This window comes from Ischnura elegans, chromosome 6 (assembly GCF_921293095.1).
Source record: "Ischnura elegans chromosome 6, ioIscEleg1.1, whole genome shotgun sequence".
Classification (NCBI taxonomy): domain Eukaryota; kingdom Metazoa; phylum Arthropoda; class Insecta; order Odonata; family Coenagrionidae; genus Ischnura; species Ischnura elegans.
This window is the reverse complement of record NC_060251.1, coordinates 13,294,324-13,319,463: the sequence shown is the minus strand read 5'-3', so window position 1 is coordinate 13,319,463 and position 25,140 is coordinate 13,294,324. Positions and strand designations below refer to the sequence as shown.

Sequence of the window (25,140 nt, the reverse complement as noted above, 5' to 3'; positions counted from 1 at the left end):
ATCATAACGAGCGCATTAGAATAGAATTTTTTGGCAAAGCCAAAAGAATATATTGTACACAAACTTAAACGCAGATTTTCAAATAACAATATAATTTTTCTTAAAAGGATTGAAGGGATTGCGGCGATTTGATGTTTATCGGTTGGGAATTCTAGAATCTAGAAGCAGTAAGTTGTAAACAGTTTAAATATATATCAGTGTGGGCTTGAAAAAGGTAGTGAGTTAGTGATACTTAACTTTCATCAATATCGCCATACCTTCACAAAATACTCGACGTTTAGCTCTTTCCCAAGCTGATTCTTAAAAATTAAATAAACCAACACTTATCATACAAGCAAAATAGATTTATTTAGCTATACCATATGATCAGTCGTGTAGGTAGTTAAATTAGTTGGTCCATCAATTTTGAAGAGACAGTGCTTAACTAAAACATAATACAGACGGTAAAAAATATCTGCTCCCAAAGAAACTGCTTTATTTTCATTTTCTACGGTTACCCCACGGAATCAATGACCAGGCTGAAGGCATATCACGGTGCATTAAAGTAGCAGCATTATATACGTCCAACCCCTATCACACTGAAATAAGCAAATCATAAATTAAATTCCTAACGGTGCCTAACACAATCTCCATAGTTCGGGATCTTGGAATTGTAAATACTCGCATTCATTATTGAAAGATGAAACTGTACTCATCGGACTAGTTTCGAAGATAATAAACGCTGAACATAACGATGAAAATTTAGAAAAAATGACGTATTATACCACTCTTCAACAGCACTTGATGCTAATTGATTCATAAAAGGAAGGCGTAAAACTTAAGCATATGTGTAAACACGTGACCTGATTTAGGCAGACAGATCATCATCAACCACTCACAGAATGACAGTATCATCAAAACATCCGATATGGGTGTCACTCCATTAATTATTACATTTTATTGAATATATTTGTTTTCTGCGGATTATCTTGAAAATTTTCGTACAGATGATCTACGATCCTATATGATATTGAGGAAAGTATTTTCTTTTCAGGTATACAGAAGGACTATGATTTTTAGAAGAAAATTATGAGAACGTGAAATCTATCAACGAGGTCATGTAAAGTATTATCTCTATTGCCCGATGTTTACGAATTAATTGGCTATACGATAGGCCTGTGATTCGGACAGAATTCTGGCCCGGTGGCAAAGATGAATCTGGTTAACATGTACACTAAACGCAACAATAAAAATAGTCTTCTTCGACGAAACCACTAACCCTAAATTTTCTCTAAAAACAAATATAGATTTTTAACTCAGTTGTAAGTAATATTAATGAGCTTAATGAATTTTTCGATCGCAGACACCAATGTATATATAGGGTCCTACAAAGTAAACATTTCATTTAATTCCACACTACCAATTAATACTGCGTCCTACACGAGGAATAGGATGGGGAACTGTATTAAGGCAGGAATACAAATTAATACCAAAGGAAGACTGACAAGTATTGTTGCCGTTTACCTCGGGAATCTATTTGGCACATATACTAAATATAGAACCTCACTGTTTCACATTTTCAAGGTCTGGAAACGATAAAATACGAGAGATGAAGGTGGAACTCAGTAAAAAATCATTTAAATGCGCACCGATTCTCTTTTTTTTTGTAAACGGCTGGTGACCTTACAACCTCCGCAATAATCTTTGAGCTTGATTAAACGAGAGCTATGGGCGAGTAACAACAATGTGATTGCGCAATGTCACCCATTTTCAGATCAATTATTAAATCCAGACAATCTGGATAATTTCGTTCAACCTTAATTATTTTACGTCCTTGGCAATCCAGATTATTAAACAATAAGTCGAAATGGCAGGAAACCCAAGAAAAACCGTTTTCATAGTAACTGCCATGAGCAACCAAAAAAATGTTTTGCGTCAATATACCTAGCTCAGTAATTAAGGAGTTGCGACCCGATGCTTATAGGACATTGTTGAAAAAAAACTTAAAATTGTCTCCCCTACCACCTCCTGAAGCACCCTGTATATATTCTGCAGAAATCAAAAATGTCAGCTCAAATTTTTAAAGGAGTCATGCGTCACCAAATAAAAAAAAATTGGACCGGTTCATAGGAAAGGACAGGTCCGCTTAATTCAAAGAAAATGAGCACCACTTAATCTCCTCTGCCCTGGCGTATTGTATACAATACATAGACGACTGTATTTTTTACCACTTTGCTAAGTGAAACGTTGTGATTGCAACTACTTCGGTGTTTCCGGACATATGACAGCACTATACAGAAGCACCATTCACAAGAATTGCAAATGATTTTGTTAACAGTGGCGTAGCCAGGGGGGGTCTCCGGGGGAATCGGATCCCCCCCCCCTCTCGAAACATAAAAACACAATTATTTTCCTTCATAAAATAAAATATTAAAAAATCATGAATTTACATAATATTTCTTTAACAATAAGTTTTTTCGATTATAAAATGTGTTAAAATTAGTTTAAAACTCATTACTTCATACCATTTTTTTTTTCAAAAATGTCCCCACCCCCTCCCCCGGGTTTTAGACTCCCTCCCCCCACCCCGAACGATATTCTTGGCTACTGTTGGTTGACATCTAATTAACCATAAAACATTAAATTCAAACCAAAAATCACGTAAGATATCGATATATCCCAGGACTGACAATGAGTAGGATAACAGAGGAATCGGTGCCCGTGGAATAAAACTGTCAACGTCAAGGCCGGTCAAGGAAATCCTGTGGACGGTTAAGCAACAGGCAACTGAGATGAAGAAGAGGGTCGTCGTGAGTAATGCGCTTTCGGTTGTTCGTATCCGCAGGCGCGAAGGCGAGACGAGTCAAAGCGAAGCAATCGACTCAAAAATACGCTCGACGGAAGAGCAACGAATTCCGAGAATTCGGACGACATTCGTAAATGTAACGGTGAATAACCTCAAGAGGTAAGAAACTAGCGAAGAAAGTAGGAACCACAGTTAACGCCTTGAAACAATGCTAAAGGAGGGTTTAAACACGTGAGAAAAAGTACAAAAATCATGCACTAAATTAACTACACACCATCGATGCCTACAAATGTGATTGGTTCCCAAAAAAAAAACTATTTTGCTCCGATACGGGCGGCAATGCGATTGCTAACATGAAGTGGCATTGCCACGTCAGTCGCATTTTAATCGGTTTTCAGAAATGTCCGCAACACGGCGATCTGTTCAGTGCTATCCAATTTTATCCAATATTTTGTAGCATTGAATTTGCAATTGAGAAGAATATTTAAATATTGTTCGCTAAATTAACTACATACGTTGCAATTAAAAGTTGTGAATTCGATACATCACACATCATTGGTTCGCGAGTTCACTTCGTGCAGTGGCGCCGACTCCATGGGGCCTGAGGGGGCCCGAGCCCCCCCCAAAAATTCGTTACAGATGTGAGGAAAAATGTGTCAGGCTTGTTGATTTTCCACAGTGTCCAGATATCGAGATTCGAGTGATCAGGTTTCTAATGTTGATCTAAAATTGACTCTTCTAAAATGCTTAAAAAACTTCAAATTCACTACTTACAAAATTTACCGGGGCAAGGTCCCCGGTTTGGGCCCCCCCAATATTTTTTGTAAGTCGGCACCCTTGACTTCGTGGAATGGTGGCATGAATGAATCAAAAACAAACTTTGCTGCATTCTACACTGTATATATATATATATATTATAAACTTAATCGGTTTCGTCCTTTTCAGGTTATTATCAAGAAATAACAGAAAGAGTTTACCTCTACCGGTTTCGAACTTCCCAGGTCATTATCAAGAGGTAAATCCTTTTTTTTTACCTCTTGATAATGACCTGAAAAGGTCGAAACCGGTATTTTTTAAATAAATACTGTGTGGAATGTATGATTCTATCTTGATTGATCACGTCATCAGTAATATAAATTTCGCTTAACGGTCCTGATTACAAGTCATTCCTTCGTGAAATTCGGATCGCTTTGGCAGTAAGCGACGCGAGCGACGACTTTTTTAAACCTATATAAATGCGCGGTGAGTGTAAACACACGTAGAGGCGAACTTGAGGATCCTCTTTGGTAATATTCGGTAAGAAGAAGGCAGAAGGCAGAAGGCACAATAAACGCCAATGGAGCTCACATTTCCATAAGAAAGTAAAATAACGAGAAACTCAATGAATGATCAAAAACATTATCAACCCCCAAAATAAAATATTCAGGTGCTATTTGTAACCAACAAACCATTCTACTGTGACAAGGGTATAAATGCTAAGGGCCACTCGAAAAAGACACTTCTTTCCAATGTTAAAAAGTTGCATATGCATGGAAATATTCAATATAAGTTCATTCAAAGAAATTTCACTAAGGAATCATTAGAAATTTCATGCAAGGAAACAGTTCAGAGTTAATATGAAAATCATCCCTCATAAAGGATTAGAGAGATGATTACCATGGTGACCCACACAAAACTTTCATTCGTTAGGATGCTTCATACAGTAGACATCACTATTCAGGGCACGGCCGAAACTACATTAAATCGAATGAACATTTTTTGAACAGCTGATAATAACATATAGAAGGAGCTTTAGGTGGTCTCCAAGGTTATAAGAATAGAATTTAGCTACCAGCAAATAAAAATATTGTATTCCACAAAAATAAACGAAGTAAATATTACGTAAGTATTTTTACAATGAAATAACGTCAAATCAAATGTTCAATTTTTTATTGAGAAAAAAAGCCATTCGTTGGCAATTTTAAACATTTTATTTGGGAATTGAACTTTTTAAATTGCAGGGGGCAGTAGATAAAATGACAATCATTACGAAGGGCGGACAAGCTATTTTCGAGGGAACAGCGTTGTATAGCCCAAAGTGATACGGTCTACACGGCAAATACGCCACTCTTCTAAGCAAGAGAAAAATTTTGCAGGCAAGGAAGCAGTACGTGAAAACTTACGAGTGGACAATGGTTCCCTTGGATCAGAGACTTGGAAAATCGAAAAATCTGACCATATAAGAATTGAAGCCTCCAATAGCTCGAGGCATGTCAGAATTATGTGAGTAATATGTAGTGGAGTAAAAATTGAAGGGAAATTCCGCAGAGGAGGACCAAAGCATACTCTCTCGGGAAAAATTAAGAGGCGCAAAAGGACGAAGAACATGAGGGAACTAAAGCAAATGGCTTGGGGTAGGGAGATATGGAAGGTCTATCTGACACCTATCTTAGAATTGCAATAAAATGAATGAAAATTACATGCATTACGCAAACGCATTGAAATCGATACATAATCAGCTGATAAAATAAAAAATTCCTTCGTAAAATCATACCAATGGTAATTTTTCATACATTTCCTTCGAATAAGCGGTCATTTTCCAGCTCTGCCCTGCCTTGATCCGTGAATGCTACACGATAATTTTTTAAATAAAAAAAACTTGGAGGAATACTAAGGCTGCAGTGGAACAAATAATGAATAGAAAATGTATTCGAGACCTATTAAACTTTTTCGAGGCTCCAAAAATATATAAAACACTACCTTAAAGAGCACCCAAAATATTTGGCCACAATAGGGTGGTTTCCTATCAATTTTTTATCGCTTAAATCGAAAGAATACTACTCCTGGAGTACGCATTTCACGCTATTAGATTTTTAAATGACCACATCTATATTTCGCGATTAAATAAAAAGTGAAAATATTCAAGCGCGCGAAAACGCGAAGGCTAATTGTAAGTATGAATGCTGGGACAAGCACGTGTGACGTCGTTCTGGTTCCCGCTGCCGCCCTGTGAGGTGACCTTGAGGTGAGGCTGTGAGCGCTGATACGACGCAGGCTGCTAGCAGGTAGCTAAATACCCTGCTAGCTGGTAGCGCTTGGCTTAAATAAGGATTATTAATACCTCATCAAGTGAAGGAAACTTTCCGATATTAGGCAATTTTAATAGGTGATTATTAAGAGATATTTCCCTTAAGTCTGTGCCTCATGCATGCATTGGTAATCTCAGACGATGTAAAACTCCTATCATCTCGTGTAGAAACTAGGTGCCTGTGACGTCACGTGGAGTGAAATCGCATGAGAGCCAATCTGGCCTTTTTCAAATGCGGTTAAAATTGACCATTGCCATTCGTTTAAACTGGGATTTCTAAAACCAAATAATTTGTATATTATGAAAACCCTAATGGTGGGTAACGAATAGCAATCAATGCATTTCGTTTTCTTTGATGAAGGAAACTACCCTATTGCTAAACTGATCGGTTTAATGGTGAATAGATTGCGCATCAAAGTACGTACACAAGCAAGTAGGTAATAGAATAAGGTCTTCATCTAGTAACACCGCCCTGTAAGGAGTTAACGAGTTGGTTATAGTAAACTTTATCCACAGATAACGGGATCGCGCTTTGAGTATGATGATTAAGAAGTTAAGCGTTAGTTAAAGTGAGCTATTGCTCTGTTGGAACAAGAAAGATATTAATGCACAAATGATCATAAAACCAACGAGCTCTTACTATTCACTAACCCTTCCTCCCAGTCTTTGTTTATGGAGGGAATTTACTTCCGTAAATACTATTTTGTTTGATATTGTGCGGTCAGTAATACGCATTCAAATTTACATTATATTCTACAATAACTCCGAAAATACTGCGTAAATAGCTAAAAACGTAATAGTGTAACTTTTAAAAATATTGTTGGCAGATCTTATTATCTTCCCACAGCAAAAATAAACTCAGATTCTGAACTGACCCTAAAATTGTTTGGCAACCGAATTCTATCGCCCATGAACCATCGCGAAACACTACCGCGATATTGCGTCAACATCCGAAAATATAGGCTACATAGCACGAGGTATAAACATCAAACAAGGGATATCAAACACATAACAGGAGAAGAAACAAAAGAATTCCGCTCCAGAGTCGTCCCTCCGTTCACTACGTTAAACGCAACTCCTACAATTTGTTTATATATCATGTCTCAAGGCCGTAGAAAAAAAATTCGCCGGATGGACTTCTGGAAATGGGGCACATTATATTTGTGCGATTTGAGATCGCATAATTAGATCGTAATTTTTAAAAAATCACCTTCTGTATACAAAATCATAGAATAAAATACTTTCTTGAACTACCACGGCGTTTCACAATGATTCCTTGGGATTGGAATACGGTTTGTAGACGGTTTGCGGATCATTCTAGGTCGTTTCATTAGGAGGGAAAGCATAGTAGTATCTTATGCAGATAGCTAGTTTGGTGCGGGAGGAAATTCCCAAAATCCCCAGGAACCATCACCACCCTGGTCATTCCATACCACTCTTAAGCACCACATAACACCCTGAAAGGTGTTCACGAGTTCTTGTCCGTGCGACGTCTAAGCTATCAAGAAAAAAAACAATCAAGACTCCACGCAGTATGATGACAACTCGTTTGCCGTGAAGTAAAGAGGGCGGCTTGTACACTAATTTATTGTTGCTGGAAGATTCCGGAGCAAATCACCAAATATTTCCCCTGTAAAATTTGTCATTTGCCTTTTAATCAATTCCTTCGAGCAGTATGACGACCACAGAATAGTAAAAATTTCAAGTTTTAGTGAAATTTGAGGAAATTTATCAACAATATTTTAGTTCATCAAAATCATAGACAAATCTATGGAATCAAGACAAAATGAATGGGAATACACTTTTCGTACGTTTTGGGTACGTCAGCCACAGAGCAATTGCATATTCCCGCCCTAAACAAAATTTTCTTTATCAACTTGACATCCCAGACGGATTTCAAATTCCCTGACATTGAACTTAAAAGATCTATCCGATTTGTAACATACCTTATTCATCATAAAACACACTACTAAGAAATTAATTATCTGCATGATATTCTTCAACATCTTCTCCTAAATAAAACGACCTACAATGGTGCGAAAATCGTTTGGCAACCGAATTCAATCACGATTCATCGAGGAATGGCGTCAACATCGGTAAATAGCAAAACCGGGGAAACTGGGGTAAATCGCAAAGGAATCAAAAGAGGGATCCGAGCTAACCCCATCGCGGGGGACTAAACAAAAGAATATCGGTCCAGAGTTGCGGCAGGTCCCCGCAAGAGTGGACCACGCCCAATGGAGTGAGGATGAGCACAAACACTCAACACCTAAATGACGTCGAAAGCCGGAGGTACATACCGATTGTTACGCGTGCACTCGCGTGGGAGAAAACCACCATGGTAACGCAGGAACGGGAGGAAATTCTAAAATCCCCAAGAGCCGCCGAAACGAAAAACAGAGACTGCCCATGGGCAACGAAGACATCAGCAGAAGTTAGCTCGAGTCCGAGTACGACCCATGCCGACGTTTTCATAAACACCAGAGGAGAGTAAGGGGTTTCGGAGGAGGAGGGTGGAATGGGCTTGGAGGGGTGGGGGGATGAGTATCGAGGAGAAATGGAGACGCTATCTCTGAGGGTGAAGACGAACCCTCTGGACGTGGGGGACAGTGGTATAAAAGAGGAGGAATTGCGGCGACAAAGGCAGAGTTCGTCCAAAGTTGGTATTCGCTTCACTACGACTGCCATTGGAGAGCAGACGACATGAAAATCGTGAGTAGCAAAAGGAGCATTTCTTATTTTTTATCCATTTACCATCCGCAAGACAATTACATCCAAGTTAGTTATTTACTTTTGAAAGTGTGAGCAAAACCTTATTTTTTGCGAAGTGTAACTAATTAATTAATTCAAAATTAAAAACAGATTAGGGCACACGTGATGGAGTATATAAGTAAGATTCAAGCATATCTTTTATTTATTTATTTAGTAACAGTGAAATATACTTTCCAGGTAGATTTTTATTTAGGTAACACAGAGCAAAGCTTATTTTTTACGTAGAGCGACCAATTAATTAATTCCACATCAAAATTCACGATACAGTGCGCAAGTGAAGGCACATATAAGTAAAATTCAAGCATATATTTTTACATTTATTTAGCAACAGTGACATATACTTTCCAGATGGCCCCTAATCATATAACTCTCATAACACTAATTAAAGCTTATTTTCTGAGTAGTGCGACCGATTAATTAATACAAAATCTAAATTCACGGCATAGAGCGAAAGTAATGCCATATATAAGTAAAATTCAAGCATATTTTTTCTATATTCATTTAACAAACGGTTACATATACTTTCCAGATGGCTTTTTACTTCCGTGACACTGATTAAAGCTTATTTTTGCGTATTGCGACCAATTAATTCATTCAACATAAACATTTCCTCCATATAGTAATCGAAGTAAATACAATAGTAAGTAAAATTCGAGCATCTCCTCTTGTAGAGGTCATGAAGCGTAAGCACAAAAAAAGAATTTCTTCTTTTTTATCCATTTAGCACCCGTAAGACAGATACATGCAAGTTGGTCTTTTCCTTAGGGAAGTGTGAGAAAGCCTAAACTTTTTGCGAAGTGCATAAAACAGTGACATATAGTTTCCAGTTGGCTTTTTGCTTATGTAACAATGAGTAAAGCTTATTTTTCGCGTGGTGCGACCAATTAATTCATTCAATATAAACATTTACTGTATATTGTAACTGACGTGAGGACATTCGCAAGTAAAATTCGAGCATGGACTCTATTTATTAATTTAGCTCCAGTGACTAATAAATCCGAGAAGATCTTCCTCATCAAGAGAAAGAGCGAAGTTTTATTTTTCCCTAAGCGCAATCTAATCATTGTACATCAAGCCAATTAAACGAGAGAATTAAAGACAAGTTAAAGTAAAATTCGAGTATTCCTTCTTTTAAGAATCTTTTAAGAACAAATATAAGCTACCAGGTCATTCACTTAGGGAATAGTATCCAAAGCTTACTACTTTTGAGCAGTTTAATAAACCCGTTCACTGAACATCAACGCTCAATACATACGGAAAAATGAGAAAATAGAAGCGTTGATAAAATTCAAGTAATTTCCTTTCTCGTTCATTAACACTAGTATTTACAAACACATCAATGTAAGTCTAACGCTTGGAAAAAGCAACGAAAAACTAATTATTTGCTAAAGTGTTGCTAATATTCGCTACATTTCGAAATTAAAGTCAGTTCATAAATTAAATTCGATCATTTTTTTCTTTTAAATCATTAAGCAGCAATGGTCATCAAAAAATAAATTGAATATTGTTTTTCACTTTTGGAATGGAGGGTACAAGTCTTGGCGTAATCCAATCAAAAACTGACATTTGCATATTTAATACACTTTCAAAATTCGATCACTTGCTTTCTTATTTATTCAGTACCAGTGGCGAACCACCAATTCACCCACGTAGGTCTCTCACTTCGGGAAGATTGTGCAAAAATTAGAGTTTTGCGTAGCACAGTTCATTGATGCACTCATTATAATATACAGAAATTAAAGTTAAAATACCAGCAGTTATATTTGCTAAAATCTTTTTCATTCATTTAAACAGCAGTAACGGTCCAAAAGTACATCAATTTAGGCCTTCTAAAAATAGTGTGCAAAGCTTGATATTTTGCTTAGTGGCATCAAAACACAATCTAAGGATGAGCGCTCATAAAATTGAAGCATTTCATTTTTCTCCTCATTTAGACTCAGTGACAAATTTATCTCAATAGGGCAAAGGTGGCAATGATGAGCAAGTATTTTGTAGAAGTTCAATCAATTAAAAAATTGTAGGCATTAGAATATTTTCCATTTTCCTATTAAAACAGGAAATATTTCGGTATCACTGTATTAAAATGCTCCAATTTTTTCGATGACAATACATTCACCTTGAAAAGGGTAATCTGTAATTTTAAGACATTTTATTTGGAGAGTAAAAAACAGCTTGACCTTTTTTTAATTTCACAATGAATGCAAATTTTCCTGAGGAAGACATTTTTAGCCCTCAGTGCACCTCATTCTAGCTTTATTCTAGGCTATCAAGTGAACCACAAATCTTGAATATTTACCATAGTAAGCGCGGCTAACCTCAGTAATCACCAAAATAAAAATATTTAGGGACCAGAATAAATAACAAAATCATAGCATCAAGTACTTTTAACATTTTGAAACAGTGGATCGATGGATGAATCACTAGAATCAAAGACGAGGTGAATTGGAAACTAAGATTACAAAAGCAAAATAAACAAACCGATTCGTAACTCATAGCTAAACTTGCAGAGATCAAAACTAGATATAATTGCCGACACTCAGCAACGGCGTCTTTTCATCATCAGTCATCTTTTAATTCATTGTCATTTATGTCGAATCCCTGAATCGTCTCAGAAAACAGATTCCATAAGATAACAATATTTAAGGCCCGAAACCACATTTTAAAATACATTGAGCTACTATGATTTTTAGGCGATTTAAATGGATAATTTACACCTTAAGTTCGCAGTCATACGCATATCATTCAAATTGCAATTTTATAGAAGACAAACGGCTTCAAAACACTGCTAAAAATCGAAAATACTGTGAAACTGCGTTAGTGAATAGTAAGTGTCGGTAAAAAAAATATGATAATGCATAATTTAAAATACTTAAAATATATCTTTTGAAATAATGCGGGCATGAAGTATAATAAAATACGGCCAATGTTCGTAAAATTCTTAAATCCGCTTTTAAAAATTGTATGCGCTTCGATATGAATTGCATGTTAAGATCCATAGGGGTATCTACCTACATATCGGTCAATAAACTTCCAATGTTAGGTGTAACTCGCCATGGAGCCAGAAAATTTAAATGGCTTTGGTATTCACAGCTGTTTACCAAACCACACCACTTTCTCATTCCTTAAAATTAAATATCCAAGAAATTAAGAGGTCTTCATGAAGCCTCAAGCATTTTCGACCATTTGCTCTCTTCTTCAGAGTCGTGGGAACTCATTTCGTAACTTTTTCTAAGCTCGTAAACAGGCGCAAATTTGTTTACGATTTCTAATTCCATTCGAGGGAAAATCGCGAGGGTCAAAACAACTCCAACATTAAACGGTGCGAAATTACGACCTCCAATCTTACCGGGGGCAATGATAGAAGCCAGAAAAACTTTAACGAACCATTACATTCTCGTCATGGAAAATTTCAAACAGTTGAAATAACCACTTTTTTCTTTCTCAGCTCGCAATACTGATTAGTTTCACTGGATTAAGCTTTACTTGATGAAATATGCTGTCGAATACTTTGATCATAACATTGAATTCCGTAGCTCTGATTTTGAGGTAAATCAGACTTAAAACTAACGCTTACATTCCGTTTTTCATCCTACTCACGTGTAATTTTTGACCCCAAAAAGGACTATATTAAGACATAGAGGCAAAGATTGATAATGAATCATTGTATGAAAACGCCATACATACTGAATTTATTGCTTAACACTAGAATGACCGGCTGGGTCAATTTGACCCAAAAGATAATATTTGTTGATTATTTTGAAAGGAATAAAACTTTTACACTCATATTTCATGACTTTTAATCATTTAGTTTTGTTTACCACTGTGCAAAAGTTATGCCTAATATCATTATTTTTTCTATTTTTTCTCGTCACTTATAACTTCCATGCCCGGATGGCTAATTTTGACCCAGACTATCCTATCCATTTGAAGCCTTTCTACTGTTGCTATGTATTCAATATAACGGTGTGTTTTATACTGATCTTTTGTCAAAATGTTGGTGTAATTTTTTTTAACCTGATACCATTGAAATTCATTGTACCTCCCAAACCCATCAGAGGAAAAGTGATAGGTATTCACAAATTTGTGGAAGCTAGTGTCCCAAGACAACACTGAAATTGTTGAACAACTACAATTTTAATATTTTTCGTCTAATTAAATTTTCTAATCTCCTCCCAAATGCTTTATAAAAAATATTAATAAATAAACTGGGAAGGAATTGAGTATTTTGAGTAAAATATGCAAACATGGTCACATAGGGTCAAATTGATCCACTCGGGCATAATAGGGTGTGAGGATTGGTCGGGCATGCTAGTGTATATAGGGCTAGAGAATAGGACATAGAAACCCACACGTATAAGATCTTTCTCCGACGCCTACACGGCGGTAATAAAAAAACAGGAAATAAACTATCTAGAATACCTTACAATAAATAAATTGTTTCATACCAAATTAAAGTATATTAATGAGAATAATGCAGCATTCTTAAACAAGGTAGAGTGCCTATTGCTGCTTTTAATTTTCGAACGTAACGCCTTTTGCTGAGTTTATGTACCTACTAAAAACAATGTCAAACCAAAAATCTGATAGCTCTCTTTCAAACCGAGTTATAAATTTTACGAAAATAAAATTCGAAACGAAAGTAAGCAACTCACCGCAGCAAGTCGAACAATACCGACTACGGTATTAGGAAATCAGAGTTCTATACCGTCAAGAACATGCGGCACGTGGCTTACTACTTAGCCTCCGACTATCAACCATAGCCGACGGCTAAGTAAAAAAAATAATCGCTCTTCTTAAGCTTAATTCAAGAGTGTTAAAGACACTTTCATGACAACTTAACTTAGATAAGTAAGACCTAGACGAAAACGACATATCCAGCCAATCATAGCTCTGATAAAATCACGAAATCGTGAAAACCATTTTTGAGGGCTTTCGACATTTTTATGACCATGAATAAACATAAACATCTTCCTCCTCGCTACTCAGGAAAAAGGTGAATCAGATTTCAACTACCGATCACACAAGTCGAGTTATAGCGAATTGAGTTATTATGAACATTCAAACGCTCACGTCCAATTCTCAACAGCCAATAGGAAGAGTCTCCCATGCGGCCGGTCGTTCCTCGTTATTTTTTGCACGGTATTGCTTCTTTGAAACTTACGCAATCAACTTGAAATTTTCAGGACGTACAAAGTAGGCCTTTACAAATACTTACATGAATTTGGAACTTAAAAGTTTTTTCTATGAGAAAATGTAGAAGTAAAATTCAAGTATTTATGATACAAGTAAATGTTAACGAGGGCCTACTCTAATAAACTCTGAACATCTCGAGATGAGAGCCTAAGTGCCTACAATTTATATGTCATGAAAGAAGAACGGTCACGTCGGTGTGATACGACCAAAACTTAATAAGTTACATCATTAAGTTAAGTTAAGTAGCAATGTTACTTTTTGAGAACTATTCTTTTGACCTCAAACGCTTCAAGTTCAAATGCAGATATTTCTATGACCAACTAGCAATAAATTGTCCTTTCTTGTTAAGCCTGCACGTGTTAATGTAAATATTTCTTTGACCAAGTTGCCAACAAACAGCCCGCTTGTTCCCTGCAGGTTCTCTCCGTGCTGATGGCCATGGCGGCCGTGGTGGTCGCCATGCCAGAGGCCCCCTTGCTGCCCAAGTCGCTGTACGCGCCACCTCCGCCACCGCCAACCAAATTATACGCGCCGCCACCGCCGAAACCCTACGCACCACCTCCACCGCCTCCTCCACCACCTCCGCCTCCTCCTAAACCCTACGCACCACCGGCACCAAAGCCGTACGCACCGCCGGCACCAAAGCCATACGCCCCACCTGCACCTCCTCCTCCACCACCGCCTCCACCTCCACCACCGCCTAAGCCCTACGCACCGCCTGCACCGGTCTACGGACCGCCAGCTCCTCCTCCACCACCGCCTCCTCCACCACCACCTCCGCCACCTCCTCCTAAACCCTACGCACCACCGGCACCAAAGCCGTACGCACCACCGGCACCAAAGCCATATGCCCCACCGGCACCTCCTCCTCCTCCTCCACCCCCTCCACCTAAGCCATATGCACCACCTGCACCAGTCTATGGACCGCCAGCTCCTCCACCACCTCCTCCACCACCGCCTCCACCGCCGCCTCCGCCACCACCGCCGCCTAAGCCCTATGCCCCTCCTGCACCAGTATACGGACCACCGGCACCCCCTCCACCTCCTCCTCCTCCTCCTCCACCACCCCCGCCACCTAAGCCCTACGCACCTCCTCCACCGCCGCCTCCACCTCCTCCACCACCTAAGCCATACGCTCCTCCTGCACCGGTCTACGGACCGCCAGCTCCTCCTCCTCCACCTCCACCCCCTCCACCACCGCCTCCTCCACCACCTAAGCCATATGCACCACCTGCACCTGTCTATGGACCACCTGCGCCTCCTCCACCCCCTCCTCCACCGCCGCCACCACCACCACCACCTCCACCTAAGAAGGAATACGGACCTCCACCACCTCCTCCTCCTCCTCCTCCACCACCTCCACCAAAGCCTTATGCCCCACCAGCACCTGTCTACGGGCCTCCAGCTCCTCCTCCACCCCCTCCACCGCCTCCTCCTCCACCTCCACCTCCACCAAAGCCTTATGCCCCACCAGCACCTGTCTACGGGCCTCCAGCTCCTCCTCCTCCACCTCCACCCCCTCCTCCACCTCCACCAAAGCCTTATGCCCCACCTGCACCAGTGTATGGACCTCCAGCTCCTCCTCCGCCTCCTCCACCTCCACCTCCCCCTCCACCACCTCCACCCCCTAAGCCTTATGCCCCTCCTCCACCACCAGTACCAGTTTATGGACCACCCGCTCCTCCTCCACCGCCTCCACCACCTCCTCCTCCACCAAAGCCATATGCCCCACCTGCACCTGTCTATGGACCGCCTGCTCCTCCTCCACCCCCTCCTCCACCGCCGCCACCACCACCACCACCACCACCAAAGAAGGAATATGGACCTCCACCACCACCCCCTCCACCTCCACCGCCTCCACCAAAGCCTTATGCTCCTCCTCCACCACCACCCAAGCCGTATGCACCACCAGCACCAGTCTACGGACCACCAGCCCCTCCACCACCCCCACCTCCACCGCCTCCTCCGCCACCACCTCCTCCACCAAGGAAAGAATACGGACCACCTCCACCACCGCCTAAGAAGGAGTACGGACCTCCACCACCCCCTCCTCCACCACCTCCCCCCCCTCCTCCACCACCACCTCCACCCAAGACTGAATATGGACCTCCACCTCCTCCCCCGAAGAAGGAATACGGACCTCCGCCACCGCCTCCACCACCCCCTCCACCTCCTCCTCCACCACCACCTCCACCCAAGACTGAATACGGACCTCCACCTCCTCCACCCAAGAAGGAGTACGGACCTCCACCGCCAATCCCACACACTGTTTACGGACCCCTGCCAGCAAGAACTGTTGCAGCCCTCGCTCCACCCGCTCCCTTGGCAGTGGTGCCAATCGTGCCACCCAAACGGGAGATCATCACTCCCCTGACCGCAGTGCGAGGATCGGTGCAGGCAGTACCATTCACCGTGGCAAAGCTCTCCAGTGCGCCCTTCTCCACAGGCTTTAAAACAACTTCAACTGGGACTTTTTCATCAAGGTAAATATACGTGGCCAAAACAATAGATAACGAGTACAGATTTCAGTCATTAAAATCTACAACTAAAACAGCAAAGATGCCTACAAATAAATGCTTCAAAGTGGGTGACCAGAAAAATTAGAAGTTAAAATCTTTTAATAGGCGCCCATACCACATAATTTGCAGATCTAACAATTTAAAGTAAAAGTTTGTAAATATAAAATTTTCCAATTATCAGCTAGAATATTTTTTCTTCAAGATTCCACATTGCTATCTTTTCTAAAAGTCCCTAATGATATCTCAGTTAAAAAGGCTAATAGTTAAAACTTTCATTTGAAGTTTGATCGAGATGGCAAACTTATTTTTTTTTAGCACCATGCAATAAAGTATGGAAACTAGTGCTCTTGGAAAATAACACACACTTAGCTTTACTATGTCATATGCTAAACAGCTCTAAGAAATCAAAACTACATTTTTATCAGCAATAACTGGGCTGCAGTCAGAACCTGACTAAGCCTATGTAGTTGAATGCATTGCAACAAAATGAATTGCCTCTAAACTACTAAAATTGGATTTTATCTATTTCCAGTGCTACTGACAGCACAGGGAGGACAGTCACTCAGTTGGGTGCATTGAGCCAGGGACCTCAAGGCACAGGAGTGGTGGTGAAGAAGTCTACATTTACTAATCCGATCACCAGTGGTGGACTTACGACAGTGAATTTTATCTAATCAAAGCGCTGGATTGCACACAGTTGTCAGAAGCAGGCTTCAAGCGGAGACGTGAGCGCAAGAGTGAGAATGTTACGTGTACAAATGCAGCTGGTGATGAGTGGTAATCATATACTTCTGTGAAGGGACACTACCGACTGATCAGATTGACATGGAAGGATGTGAACTTGTTCATATCGCAGCATGCAAAGTGCTTTGATTGGTTAAAAATGTAAAGTTGTGTACGGAAAAAGTTGTAAATAATGAATGTCAAAACTCTCTTTATCTATTGAAGAGAGTCATTCATGTTTTTGTGATAAGAGGCTTTGTTTGCAAGAATGTCTGAGAAATTAGCTAAGAAAGAAGCAATGAGACTCTCTAAGTGTTCAATAGAAAAAAATCATGACAATCTTTCCACAATCCAGTATTGTTTGGCATATTTTACAATATGCCATTCAAATACTAGGAGACAATTTGTAAAGCAATGTGAAATAAACGAACTACTTATTAAATCTTAGAGTTTTTTGTACTACTAACAGCAAATGAAAGGTAAAAAGGAATATTTTCAAACCATCTAGGCCATGGAGAAGATTCTTTTGGTTAAAGGTATTTCCCTGGACTACTGCATGATGATCGGCCACATTAATGTTTGAGCAAGTTTAATAAGAACAGACAAAATTAATTCATCATCCTCCTAACAGATACATTTTTCAATTTATTCATACTAATGAATAAATCAAAAAGAAATTTAACAAGGAAGCTTATTCAAATTTCTAATCAAAAACAAAGAAAACTTGATTGCACTTACCTATTTCACACAGACTATAGTCATGTAGTTTGGAAAATTCTTTTAAAAAATTAAATGATTGTCACAATGGCATACACCTATGCACAACAGTCACTTTCAAAGTGATAGTCCCACAGGTAATGAGAATATGTGTAAGAGAACCTGTGAGGAGTAATGAAACCATTCCCAACTCTAAGGAAATATACTGAATATCAATTCCAAAGATGGAATTTTCACAGGTATGAAAGCAGCATATATATAAAATTTGGAGTATCTGTGAGGATTTACCCGGGTATTCAAAATTACCAGTAACGAAGAACCTCTGTACAAACCAAAAATTCAGTGTGAATAAAAACGTAAAATCAGGTAGAGCTGGCTGATATTTTGACAAAATAGAATTAAGAAACACCTTTTGGACATAAATATATCCTAAAATTGTGGTCCAATCAATATCACCTAAACTTTTAAGACTACATAAGATGCAAAAAATGCCTCAATCAAGTCACAATCAATGGAAGGAAGAACCTATAACCGATGCACACTCAGCCATGTACTCTAAAATGTCAAATTTCAACACATATGATAATTAATAATTCCTTAAGTCAGTAAGATCCTGCTCCATTATTCATTAAGGAACTAAACCATACGCAATCATCCTTTTTTATGTATGCCAGAATTTTCAGCAAGCATAGGTCTTTTTTTATTTAGTCTAGCATATCCTTAATTAACCACCCCAACCTTTTACAACCTTTAGCGTTGAAGTAGAACCTTTTCTTAAAGTTGATGAGTCAAGCTGGCATTCTCAGTGAATTAACTCTTCTTTGAGAACCTTTTACCCATGGTTGAAAACATTGAGCATTTCCCAAGCCTTCTTACAATTATGGTATCTAAGAGTGAAACGAGTTTCCAATTCATAGGGTTCAAATTGCAGCCATGAAGACAACTTTTTGACACCTCAGTAAGGTGGTTCATAAGACAATACTGATAAGACTGCTTGTGGGACAATGCTCGAATCTATAAGCCCATGTTTTTCATGATACCTAATAATCACTATGACGATCAATTCATATGAACCACCTTTCACACCACACAATAACAAAGAGGACTTTTTGAAACCTCAGTTGCAATGGCACATGAAGTGTGATTAGGCAATATCTAAGGCCAAGAAATTTCAATGTTTATTGACCAGCTTTCCTAACCATAAAATCATTGCAATAATATTTTCAATAGATAAATCTAGTATTACATTACTACAATTCAAATTATGGAATAGGGTAGTTTCCTTCATCAAAGAAAACAAAAGGCATTGATAATGATTCGTTAGCCAACATTAGTGCATTCATTGTATACAAATTATTTGGTTTTAGAAATCCCAGTTTAGATGAATTTTAATGGTCAATTTTAACCTCATTTGAAAAAGGCCAGGTTGGCAGCCATGCGATGCTACTCCACATGACGTCAAGGGGACCTAGATGCTATACGAGTAGTCAGGAGTTTTACAATGTCTGAGATTATCAATGCATGCATGAGGCACAGAGCTAAGGGAAACAGTACATACTTAGTATTCACCTATGAAAATTGCCTCTAGTTGAAAATTTTCCTTCGTTTGAAAGGGTATTAATAATCCTTATTTAAGCCAAGCGCTACCTGCTACCAGGGTACTCTGCTACCTACTAGCAGCCTGCTCATAGCCTCGCACCAAGGTGGCCTCACACGGCGGCAGCCGGAACCAGAATGACATCAAACGGGCTTTTCCCAGCATTCATACTTAGCCATATAATTCTCGCGCACTTGAAATTTTCACTTTTCATTTAATCGTGACAAATGGATATCACCATTTAAAAATCTAAAAGCATGAAATACGTGTTCCAGGAGTAATACTCTTTCGTTTAAGCAATTAAAACAAAAGAGGAAACCACCCTATTACAGAGACAAAGATCAATTTGAATCCTAAGCTCACTGCAATGGCATTTGCAGAAAGCCAGTTTGTTTTAAATGGTTTTTTTAATTGTTTTTCTAAAATCATTTAAATTCAGGCAAATTTTAAAATGTTTAACATTTCTTTTTCTATTTATCATTACAAATATAAAATATTAAATAACATAAATCAATATTCAAGCCTAAGGTTTATGTAGTTGTAATTGGTAATTAAAAATTATAAATTTTTAGATATTAAAAGACTTGAAGGAATTATATAAATATTAGCACTGAAAACTCAGTGCTCATGCCTCACTTCCTGCCAAAAAGCAAGCTCAAGAGTTGAAGACAGACAGCTACATTCACTTTTTCAAGGAGTGCTTCCTACACACATTATTTTTTTCTGGAACAAGTAGAAAAATTACACAGCTGAATTGTTAATGGCAATAGGTGCAGTATTTCAACGTAAAGTACTGCAATGAATTGATGGGCACCACTTTCATCGCAGTTTGGAAATGGAGTTTCGGTATTTTCTATACTTCTAGTAGGAGGGACATTTTATTTAGTACAAATTTTATAACAACAGCAATGGTTCATATGCATTAAAGTGGATAAGTAAAATATCTGATTGCCATTTTGTGTCTTTGAAATAAATATTCCCTCGGACAGATTCAACCTCTTATAATTGCATGACTTCAGTGGATAATACGATGCTTTACGACTACACCAACTCACTCTCTGATACCAAAAGTGTCTTATTACGAGTTTTTTTAAGTTACACACAGGAATGAACCAGTCTTCTAGTGTAACTAAATCAAACTGAATTTTAACAAGCAGTGGAATTGGGTGCTGTGCTGAATTGCGGCAGATCTTTTACATATTTTACATTCCTTATCTTTCACCAAAAGGCTAAAGCATAAATTGTAAGAAAATATACCGCTACAGATTGACCTATTTATGAGAGAAATTTCTGGAGGTGGATTTATTATCTAACATGAGCTTCACAATTTATGTGGTATTCAACAATGCACATTTCCCTTTCATGATGTTGTAATAAAAGTACTGCGGGCTACAGCTGTGGTGAATGAGCTTCATTTGTTACAATACATACTTTTGAATCCGACTGTACAGTTCCACACTCTTCTTTAATATATTATTTCACCAGACAATATGTACTGTTCGATGAAACTATGGTCATGAAATAAAAGAATCCGGTAGAAGTGCACAACATTTTTCTTGTCAGTTCAACATGAAAAAAACTGCAGCTTATTGTTATTCGTAATCAGATCATAGATACATGCTGAATTGATTGTATTGTTCCTCTACTTGTCACCTAGATACAGTGCAACCTCGATATAACGAGATCCCATGGTGCTCCAATAAACACTCGCTATAGCAAATTGTCGCTTTACCGGAGGTGGAGCAAATAATAGCCAATATAGCTGTTGCGAACAGTTATACAGGAACAGGAGAGGTGCGGCGACAGATAAATTATATCCGATAAACGTAAGCATAAATCCAGACGAAAGGTGATGTTTTTTTGCATTATTAAATTTCCTTACTCAAACAACGACTAACTATTCAAAAAATTTATAAACGCCGCACAGAATAAAAATCATGCAAAGCATTGTTTTGTCAATCATTATGCCAATGCACAACCGATGAAGACATTTTTCTATGTACTAAATTAGTGCATTTACGTAATCATTCTATTATTTTGGCCTTTCCCCACTGAAAATTCAAAAATTAAGTTACAAAACTGTATCGCGGTTATTTAATGCCTCAAATGTTTCCATTGGTGTATGTTTATTGTTCCTGTACGTTAAGCGGCAGTTAAGTGAAATAACATATTGCATTTGTTTCTGCAGTCGAAAACAGTGGAAGGTTGTATAACGTTCCTGCCTTGGAAGACTTTCTATCATATATACCAATATTTTCACCAAAATGAACTACAGTAAAACCCATCTTTTACACTTTTGAGGGGGACAAGGAAAAAAAGTGTAAATCGCGGGAAAGTGTAAAATCGAGGTTAGGCACAATTTAATGAAAAATAACCCCTTCAAATATAGTTAAATGTTCTTTTTTTCATATGAATCATGTTCTTAATGAATAGTAAGTATAAAACCTTTAATTATGATAACAAAAAATTCTTTATTAGTACTGAACTCTCAGCGAGGTAGATCATACAAAACATCAGTCTTCTGAAAGAGATCCTTTAACACAGGACGATAAATAAGTAAATACTGATAAATGAGTAAAACGGATAAACATTTTCCATTAACTCCATAAACTTAAAAAAATCTTCTAAAGTAAAAATATTTTAATCATTGGACAAACTAAACAAAAATATTTGACTTAAAATCCATTTAACATTTAATTAAAAACAGTATGTATCAACCTTAACTCTCAAAAAGTCTTCTCAAAATTTAAAGCAAATAATTATATATCACAGAATTTAAATTAAACATTCTGGGATGAATTAAGTGATGAAAAAAGAAGCATCATTACAATTTGTTCTTTTACCTAGCCTTCTTCTCGAAATATTCCATTATCTTTGTTTGCTTAGTCATTTTATTTGTACAAATTATTTCCACTCTTTTTTCTATTATGTCCAACAGCTCTAATTCTTTCTCATTTCCTGCAACAGTTGATAAATGTTGCCTCAAGGCACTGACAGCAGACATAGCATTGATTGTGCTTTCTTTAGGCATTTCTGTATCATCATCATCCTCCTCACTTGCTGTCTCATCACTGTCATGCAGGTCAATAGCTTCATCAATAGTAAGTGACTTACATGTTGATAATAGCTCATCCACTCCCACAAAATCTGAAAAAGTTATTTCATCTCCAAATAATGGCAACTGATCATCGGCTCCCAAAGCTATATTACCACCTCTCCCTTCTTCCAGTGATTCTTCACCATCCTGTTCCAAGTTGCAGTCTTCAGAAAAACTAAATCCTGCTTTTTTAAAACAATTTGCGATTTTACCCTCAACAACTTCTTTCCATGGTCGTTCTACGTAGAGTAGTGCATCTAAAACTGATACTTTGAAGCTCTTAGGGTCCCTCCCACTGTCTATAAGATTAATTGCTTTTCTCACTAGAATCCTGCGGTAGTTGGATTTGGATACATGGATTATCCCTAAATCTAATGGCTGTAATTGGCTGGTACAATTTGGTGGGAAGAACACCAGTTTTATGTTCCTCAAATTCATATTTTTTGGGTGGGCTGGGCATTGGTCTAAAAATACTACAATTTTTCGGTTTTGTACACCCATCTTGGCATCTAGAGCCTGCATTTGTTCCTGAAGTAAATGTGACGTCATCCAAGCTTTGGTATTAGCAGCATAGGTTGTGGGATATGCCTTGATATTTTTAAAACATCTGGGATTTTTGGATTTTCCAATGACAAATGGCCTCAACTTTTCACAACCATTAGCATTAGCACCTAACAATTCTGTTAAACGAGCTTTGCTATGCTTTCCACCATGACAAGATTCACCTCAAAGTTCTAAAGTCTTATGGGGAAGTGTATTGAAAAAAGGGCCCGTCTCATCTAAATTGAAAATGTCTTTTGGAGCATACCCTTCTATATGCTCACTTAAACAATGTTCCTTCCACTGTGCCACTGTTTGGGGATCAACACTATTGGACTCACCACAAATTGTTTTGTATACAACATTATGCCTAGTCTTAAACCTGCTTAACCATCCGTTTGAAGCCTTGAAGTCTTCAATTCCCAGCCTCATTGCCACATGTTGCGCTTTTTCCTTCAGAATAACTCTGCTGATGGGTATGTTAGAGGACCTGGTGCACTGAAACCATTCTTTTAAAATTTCTTCTAGTCTATCATATTTCGAGTACTCAACATATTTTCACCTCTTTGCACTGGGTCCGCATTCCACTGCACTGGTTTCTATGTTTTTGCAAGTTTTAACAACAGTGTTTAATGTGGACACTGGAATCCCAAGTTCTTTGGCAAGGGAAACGCGTGAACCTACATGCGAGTCAACTCTTCCCAAAATTTTTATTTTATCTTCTATTGAAAAAGTTTTCCTCTCTCGTTTCTGGGCCATTCCGTAATTGATTCGCGTTTATAGACGCTGTCACGAAAAAAGCAGGGAAAAAGAGATTATGATTAAAACAACTTTAAAATTAATCGAAGAACTTGGTAATAATGTACGCGAAGGAGAGCACCCAGTACGTGGATCATCACGGGAACGACCATGAATATAAACATAGCGTCTACATTCGTAACTACGGTGCTTACAAGTGAAGTGGAAAACCTACAATACTTACCACCAACAAATGGAATGAAATTTAAACTTCGCAAAAAACCTGTCTCAGGAAGTCCCGCAAGTGGTCAGAAACAAATGAAGAAGGAATTATTATAGTAGTTCAAAGAGGCCGTATTAATGATAGTGGCGCTGGTGACAGGTATGCCAAAAAGGCAAGGAGGTTGTAAATACAACTTCCTTTCCTATATTTACAACCTTCTTGCAAAAGATTATCCCTACCTTCGATCTCTAAAACTCTTTCTTCTTGATTACGGTGCGCTATCCGCCATGTTCCCTTTGGCGGCCTGGCGTAAATAGCGGGTCATTTGACATTTCGTCAGCGTAAATGCGGGGAAGACTTAACATTGTAGAGATACTTAAATCATCGGGACTTGACGAAAATGTCGCAAATTGCGGGAAAACGTATATTGCGGGGGCGTGAAAGCGAGGTTCTACTGTACTTATTTATCGAACGACAGTTTACTACATGAATTTGAGACTGAGCACTCCATGTTAACTTCATTTCTAACAGATTGCGAGAAATTACAGAGATAAGGGATAAGACTCTTGGTGAAGGTTTTCCGACGAAACTCTCGCTAGGGCAAGTGCCAACACCAAAAGGGCCTCGTAAAACCGAATTTTTTTTACATGCTTATTATAGGGTCAATTAACGGTGCATCGGCTATCTCTCGTAACTGCGTGGGTCTCGCAATAGCCCGTACTCGCTTTAACGAGGTTCCACTGTAATTATTTTCCTTTGGAATCGAACATATCTGTGTTACCTTATTAATTTATCAATTCTGAAGAAATAAGCATCCAACGTCATTGTAATTACCTTGAAAATATAGCCAGGGCTTTTTTCTAATGTTTAGTTGACTTGAGAAAGTAAATTGAAGATCTGGAAGTGGATTTATTATCTAGCATGAGCTGCACAATTCATGTATTAGCAAACATTTCACATATCCCATTCAAATTTCCCTTTTATGATGTTTTAATATAAATATTGCAGTAGATGGCAATGTTATTTAAAGGTGCTGTAGGTAAAACTTGACCTGCTAACTGCTTTGGTTATATTTTGAGCCACTTACATAACTTTTTCAATGAGCCGAACTACCATGTAATTAGCTCAATTTTTCTAACCTTACCAATTCAAATGATCATAAATACATA

General features: G+C 38.4%; 3 protein-coding genes and 1 long non-coding RNA gene across 4 annotated transcripts in view; 2 read left to right on the top strand and 2 right to left on the bottom strand.

Moving 5' to 3' along the window:
• LOC124160129 (cytochrome P450 302a1, mitochondrial-like) overlaps nt 1–25,140 on the bottom strand; it is a 76,058-nt gene that overhangs the window by 23,599 nt on the left and 27,319 nt on the right. The window lies entirely within an intron of this gene.
• LOC124160474 (basic proline-rich protein-like) lies at nt 14,256–16,022 on the top strand (the record flags this gene model as incomplete). The annotated part of the gene is made up of 1 exon (XM_046536329.1): nt 14,256–16,022. A coding segment is annotated over exon 1 (1,767 nt), but the record flags the coding sequence as incomplete, so codon positions are not given.
• Nucleotides 16,031–17,493, top strand: LOC124160131. Its single transcript, XR_006865086.1, has 2 exons — nt 16,031–16,300; nt 16,869–17,493. It is a non-coding gene; the product is annotated as an uncharacterized LOC124160131 (long non-coding RNA).
• On the bottom strand, nt 22,213–23,019 carry LOC124160473 (tigger transposable element-derived protein 4-like). Its single transcript, XM_046536328.1, has one exon. The coding sequence runs from the start codon at nt 23,017–23,019 to the stop codon at nt 22,213–22,215; it is 807 nt and encodes a 268-aa protein (XP_046392284.1).